The sequence below is a fragment of the Micromys minutus genome (genome assembly GCF_963924665.1).
Source record: "Micromys minutus genome assembly, chromosome: 22".
Classification (NCBI taxonomy): Eukaryota; Metazoa; Chordata; class Mammalia; order Rodentia; family Muridae; genus Micromys; species Micromys minutus.
In genome coordinates, this window is record NC_137957.1 from 16,942,307 (window position 1) to 16,948,306 (window position 6,000).

The 6,000-nt window shown below is 41.9% G+C and overlaps 1 protein-coding gene across 5 annotated transcripts in view; it reads right to left on the reverse strand.

Moving 5' to 3' along the window:
• BEST3 (bestrophin 3) overlaps nucleotides 1-5,352 on the reverse strand; it is a 39,916-nt gene extending 34,564 nt beyond the window's left edge. For 2 of the 5 annotated variants that reach the window (XM_080935355.1, XM_080935356.1), the window contains exons 1-2: nucleotides 5,185-5,320; nucleotides 3,230-3,397 (exon numbers count right to left, since the gene is read on the reverse strand). In XM_080935355.1, coding sequence (XP_080791481.1) covers nucleotides 3,230-3,381 — 152 coding nt within the window. In that variant the 5' untranslated portion in view covers nucleotides 3,382-3,397; nucleotides 5,185-5,320. Of the gene's footprint in view, nucleotides 1-3,229; nucleotides 3,398-5,184 lie in introns of all 5 variants that reach the window. The other 3 variants (XM_080935357.1, XM_080935358.1, XM_080935359.1) reach the window with 3 other exon arrangements.
• Between the last annotated feature and the right edge of the window lie 648 nt (nucleotides 5,353-6,000).

The window sequence follows — 6,000 nt, forward strand, 5'->3', positions numbered from 1 at the left end:
TCACTTTATAGACAAGTGGTTCTCAACCTGTGGGCTGTGATCCCTTTGGAAACCTCAATCTCCAAAACTATTAACATTACGATTCATAACAGTAGCAAGACTGAAGTTATGAAGTAGTAATCAGAATAATGTCATGGTGGGGTCACCACAGCATGAGGAACTGTGTTAAAGAGTCACAGCGTTAGGAAGGGTAAGAACCACTGCTGTTGACCAAGGAGGCCTTGTAATTCTCCTGCCTCAACCACTCGATTAGCTGAGGTTATAGGCCTTCACCACTAGGCTTGGCTTCCATTTTTCAATTATTCATTAGGAATACTTAAAAGAATGAGAGTATTGATTTCGTGGGTAAGAGTTATTAAGTCATTATTGAATAACATTAAACATCTTGACCTTAATCCAGAAGTACTAATTTAACCAAGCCAACAGATACATTCTAGATTGTGCGTAAATTACACGTCAGGTAATATTATAATTGTTTACCTTAATGCTCACCATTGCTTGGACTATGAATAAAGCTGATTTAATCTGAAAGGCAGAAACTTTCACTGTCATGTTTGGCCATGGGCTCAAAACTTTTCTCGTAGATCTGACTTTACCTCCCCAAATACACCTGCCCATAATGAGGTCATTATTATGTTTTGGGGAGGGACTTCAAAACCAAAGACACATTAATAATAACTACCAAAATGTGAAGAGAGAAGGCACATACAAATTAGCATAGATCAATAGTGCATCTAAAGAGTAAGAAACCTAAGGAAAGATCGATCAGACAGGTATCAAACATTCCCTTGGGTGAGTGGAATGTTCATGGAGACTCTGAGGAGCAGTGTTCCTTCCCTGGGGGCTGCAGGCAGTCTACTGTCAGGAGCTGGTACTGGTGAATAAAGAATTTGGGGTACAGGGGTATGGGAAGTGTCAGCTTTGGATGAGGCAACTGAGTTCATGTTGATAACAAGTCACAGAGCAGCTTTCTGATATGTAAAGTATTTAACTATACAGATCATATTTAATGTAGAAAGCACAGCTGTTACAATCAGCTAGGCCAGGCCAAGGTGGAGATTTAGACTGGGTATATTATCAAATCTCTAGGAGTCTCAGGTCTTTCTGTTTGGTTGGTTTTTGTTTTTTTGCTTTGTTTTTGTTTTTAGTTTATGGTGTTGTAAAGACCAAAAATATCTATTATATAAATAACTGTAAAGCAATTGTATATCTTCAAACATAGCTCCAAAATGGGTGGGATTAATGCTAAGTGGCTAAATAGATATGAATCTTCTTAGCTAGAAAATACCACATGGAGTATTTTGTCAAATTCCTCCAAATTGGAAGAGATTAAGTCGCAAACAATACTAGGCAAAGCATGAACTATGATTATATTTCCGGGTCTGCTTGATTCTTGTAACCTACTAATCCGACGGTTCTTGGTAACTATTTAAGATAAAAAGGATCTACTTTTATAAGAATTTACAATGAGACTTTTAAAAATAAGAAGGAACGAGGAAGTTAAAGTGTTTGCTATGAATGTATGCAGTCTTTGATCTTTGGAAAGACAGAAGTGTAGAGTTTTTGGGGTACAAGTCTGATACTGGAGCACCTCTGGGTACACAGCAGCTGCTCTAGGGACTTTTCTGCTCTGAGCGGCAGGAGCAGCAGCAAACTCTCACTAGTAGGAACGAGCTATGAGCTGTCCTGGAACGGCATTAGTCTGTCACCATTTCATACTCTGACGGTTCAAGGGACACATGATTAATCTATTAAGGAAATATAGGAGATTTCTGAAAGATATTATAAGTCTCTAAGAATAGTTGACAAAAATCTATTCTTGTGACTTTTGCCTTGGTGTGTTGTTGTTGTTGTTGTTGTTCTGATTATTTTGAATTGGGGACTGAACCCACGGCCTACCACTTGCTAGGCAAAGCGTTCTAATCACTGAGCTAATTTCTCAGTCCCACAAAATCTATTCTCACATGTATACTGGTGTGGTGCTAGGGATGGAGTTCAGCCTTTTGTGCTTTTTCAGGCAGGCACTCCGTCAACTGAGCTACATCCTTAGGCTGAAAGTTCTGAGTAACAGGACAGTTGCTCACAGTTTGCTTTTGGCAATTATCAGCCAACTAAATGAATATTCCTCCTCTCCAAGTGGAGTCTCATGGTTTCAAGAAAGGATCTAGGGAAGATGGTGACTCACAGTTAGTTCATCTGCAGTGGAAGAAAAAGTTTTATACCTAGCTAAGGTGGAAATACAGCCTCAAAAACCTTTGGCTTTCCTTTAGCTTTCTTCAGTGTGATTCAGTTTTATTTTTTTTTTTTTTTAAGTTTCTTTATTTTTTTTAAAGATTTAATTGTTTATTATATAGAAGTACACTGTAACTATCTTCAGACACACCAGAAAGGGGTGTCAGATCCCATTATAGATGGTTGTGAACCACCATGTGGTTGCTGGGATTTGAACTCAGGACCTCTGGAAGAGCAGGCAGTGCTCTTACCCACTGAGCCATCTCTCCAGCCCTCAAGTTTTAGTTTATTGACTCATAAAACTTCTTTTTAACCACACTGATGAAATGTTACTGAGACTGTAATTTTCAGTTGTGAGAGGTGGATCTGTTAGCCCTCAAAGTATGAACCCGACGGGTCCCCATGTTACAAAGAATAGAAACCTCCTTTTGCAAATATGACACCCTGAAATCAGAAGACATAAAGAGAACAGATTAATTCTTGGGGCCCTCATTCTTTGGTTGAGGCACTGGGAAGGTTGGAGGACACCATCCCGGGTCAGAGCTCACCATCCAGACTAAAGGAAGGAAAGCCGTCCGGTAAACTCTATTCCCCGATGATGTGTTAACTCCAAGTGGAGCACAGCGAGCTGTCAGATCACACGTTCAAACCCCGGATGACACCACCGGGGGAAGCACAAAAGCGTGTGTCTGTGGCCTTTGCCATTAATCGGCACGCAGATAATGTGAGTATAAATCTTCTAGTTTACGCCCATCAGGCGTCTGTGGGGCTGGAATTGGAGCCCATTGTCCGAACAGTGGCTGTCGATTGCTCCAAATACGTGGTTAGGTGTGGATTAAAATACCCTATTCTGAGAAGAGGACGCCAGAGAGGTTCATGCAGAGGGAGAGGTTACGTAATGCAGAGGCTAGCGGCAACCGAGGGGATCCAGTTTTTGAGACTGTATTCTTACGTAACGCCTGAGGGCCGTTTAAGGAGACATGCAAAACAAAAGTACCTGTACACCAGACTGATTGCTGTGTAAAGAACAGCGAAAACAATAAACTCCCTGTACAGCAGCTTGTAGATGCTACCTCTCCACTTGAGTAGCAACCTATGAAATCCAAAAAAAGTTGCATTTGCTACTTTACTGGAGTAAGTGACAGTCATCTCGGATAGTTTTGTTCTAGAAGAGCAAGAAGACAAAACATGGGTGAAAAACAAAGTTGGACGTCAACATAGGCATACACTTTTTTATTTTGTCCTTAACCAAAGGAAACTAAAGTCAAAACCGAATCAGCTGATCCACCCTCCACTCGTTGCTCACTCCTTTTACAGCTTAGGACTTGTGGGTAGCACCACCTAGCATCTCAGCACAGAAGGGGGAGAAGACCGGTCTGTAGAAGTCCTGCACGTTCTTTATGTGACAAGCATTATTTTAGAGTCTGTAGCTCTTGCTCATTAAATAATCAGCATTAACACACGAGACACACTAGACACTTTGAAACGCCACTTCTCAGTCGCAGGAGGGTTTAGGAAGTTGTTTGGCTAACCTGGTGATGTTTTTAAAGGCAGTGATCATACGCATTGTTTGGGTCCGTGTCTGCTAAAATCCTTCGAGAGGTATTGATTGCACCTTTAAACTTCCTAAGAGGAAAAAGTTATTGATCCCTTCTTAGGAACCAGGAGCTATTGTCAGGAAGAAGCCAGGACCCCAGAGCAGTTGAACGGATGGGTTACTCTGGGGAGGGGGCTCTTACTGGGATGTGAGTCTTTCTCTGTAGCTCTTAGGTGCACAATTGGCATTCTGCACCTTTCAAAAGGAGCCATAAAAAACTACACTTTTCCCTTGGATCGTCTCAGCAACATACTTCAGAGATGATCAAACTGAGTCTTTTTTTTTTTTTTTTTTTTTTTTTTTTTGTAAGATAGGGTTATCCCACATTGACCTTGAACCTGGTCTGACCAAGAATGACCTTGAACGTTTGATCCATCTCCAGTGAGCGCCGGATTTGGAGGACTATACCCCGGCTACCTGCCTAGCTTTACTTGGTGCTGAGTCTTTGTGTGCGAGGCAAGCACTCTCCCAAGTGAGTTACATCCCTAGTGTGTCCGTTATTTTGAACTCTGGATTCGTTCCACGAATGTCGGATGTCAGCAGGATGAGAATGGGGTCCAATCCGGGTTTTCATTAAGCTCTCCGACATGCCTCTGCTTCTCACTGAGATATGCCATTGGACTCTGGATAGATGACTCAAAGCTGACCTTCGTTTGGAAATCTTACTCGGCTAACCCGATAGTTATAGGTCACGTGCAAACAAAATGAGATCTCACTAAAATGTTAATTTTTCTCCAAAGGAACTACAAAGAGCTTCTCACAGAGTGACTTAGACTAAAATGTGTAGTTTTTAGGTCAAATTATAATATGTACACCCACAAAAAAAAAAAAAAAAGAAAGAAAGAAAGAAAGAAAAAAAAACCACACCTAGAGCATATGTTTTTTCCCTGTAGAGCAATCTATATTTCACATTCTATCACAAGTGTTTCATTTAGATGGGCAAGGATCCAGCTGTAATCTGTCCATTTTTTCTAAGAAGAGCCGGCAGCTGTATTTCAGCAACAACAAATCACTGATCTATTCTCCAAGGTTATTGATTTTAATTAAACAGACCAGGGCCCTTTGCCTAAGTTAGTAGACGTCACTACAGAAGGGTGGGGTGCCTGCCCTAAAACAGGCTTTGCTTTTCTATCCCCACCTTGTCTCTGCCTGAGGAGAACTCAGTGGACGTGGGAGAGGAGCACAGCAATGTCAGAAGCTGTTCTCCAACCAGGTCGCTGGTCACATTAAGTGAATCTCTAACCAATTCCCTTTCTTCTCTTCACCCCCTCACCCTATTTAGGCTCTGTCAGGAACCCTACGCCCACCAAGCGCCAAGGTCATGTTCAAGTGCAGAAGCTGACCTGTGCACTAACCTATTTCTTTGGAGTCTCCCAAGGGAAGAAAAATCTTCAAGCGTCCGGCTGTCCCTGAAGAGGTTCTCCGGCTTCTACCCTTCTCTTGTGGCCAGGCGGGTTTCCTCCTGTTCTCCGGCTGCTGTGATGATCCAGCGTGTAGCAAGCCCAGGGTTAAATGTTTTTCCACTTGCAGAGGCCTGTCTGTGCCAGTTTGCCCACTGATGACAGTTATAGCTGGGGACAAACAGAAGCGACAGCTGCTGATGGTGCTTTTCTCTAATCTATAATTATGACTCCACCTGCCGCCCAAAGCACCCCTTTGAACAAGAAGTCGGTGGTGACGTAAGGATGTTAGGCCATTTCAACTCTGGCCTGGGATCAAGGAAAAAAGTCCCTTTTCTACTGAAAAGGTCTGGACATACTCCAGTAGCCAAAGAGGGGATTAGGGTAGTATTTTTTATGCATGAAATGAAAAATAATTCTTATAAAGCAATACACAGGGCAGACAGGAATAGAAACAAGAATTCTGCTCTTCTGAGAGGAATTGAGAATATTCTTCCATTAAAAGCAGCAAGTTTGTGTGTGTGTGTGTGTGTGTGTGTGTGTGTGTGTGTGTGCATGCATGTATGTCTAGGATGTGAGTATATTTATGTGCATGTGTAGTAGTATGCAAATGGTATATGTGTAAGTGTTTGTGTGTGGCATATAGGTATATGTGGGTATATGTGTGTGTGGTGTATATGTATGTACATGCACATCCATGTGTATGTACATGTGTAGAATGTATGTAGTATGTGTGGTGTATATGTGTATGCATGTGTGGTGTATAGGTGT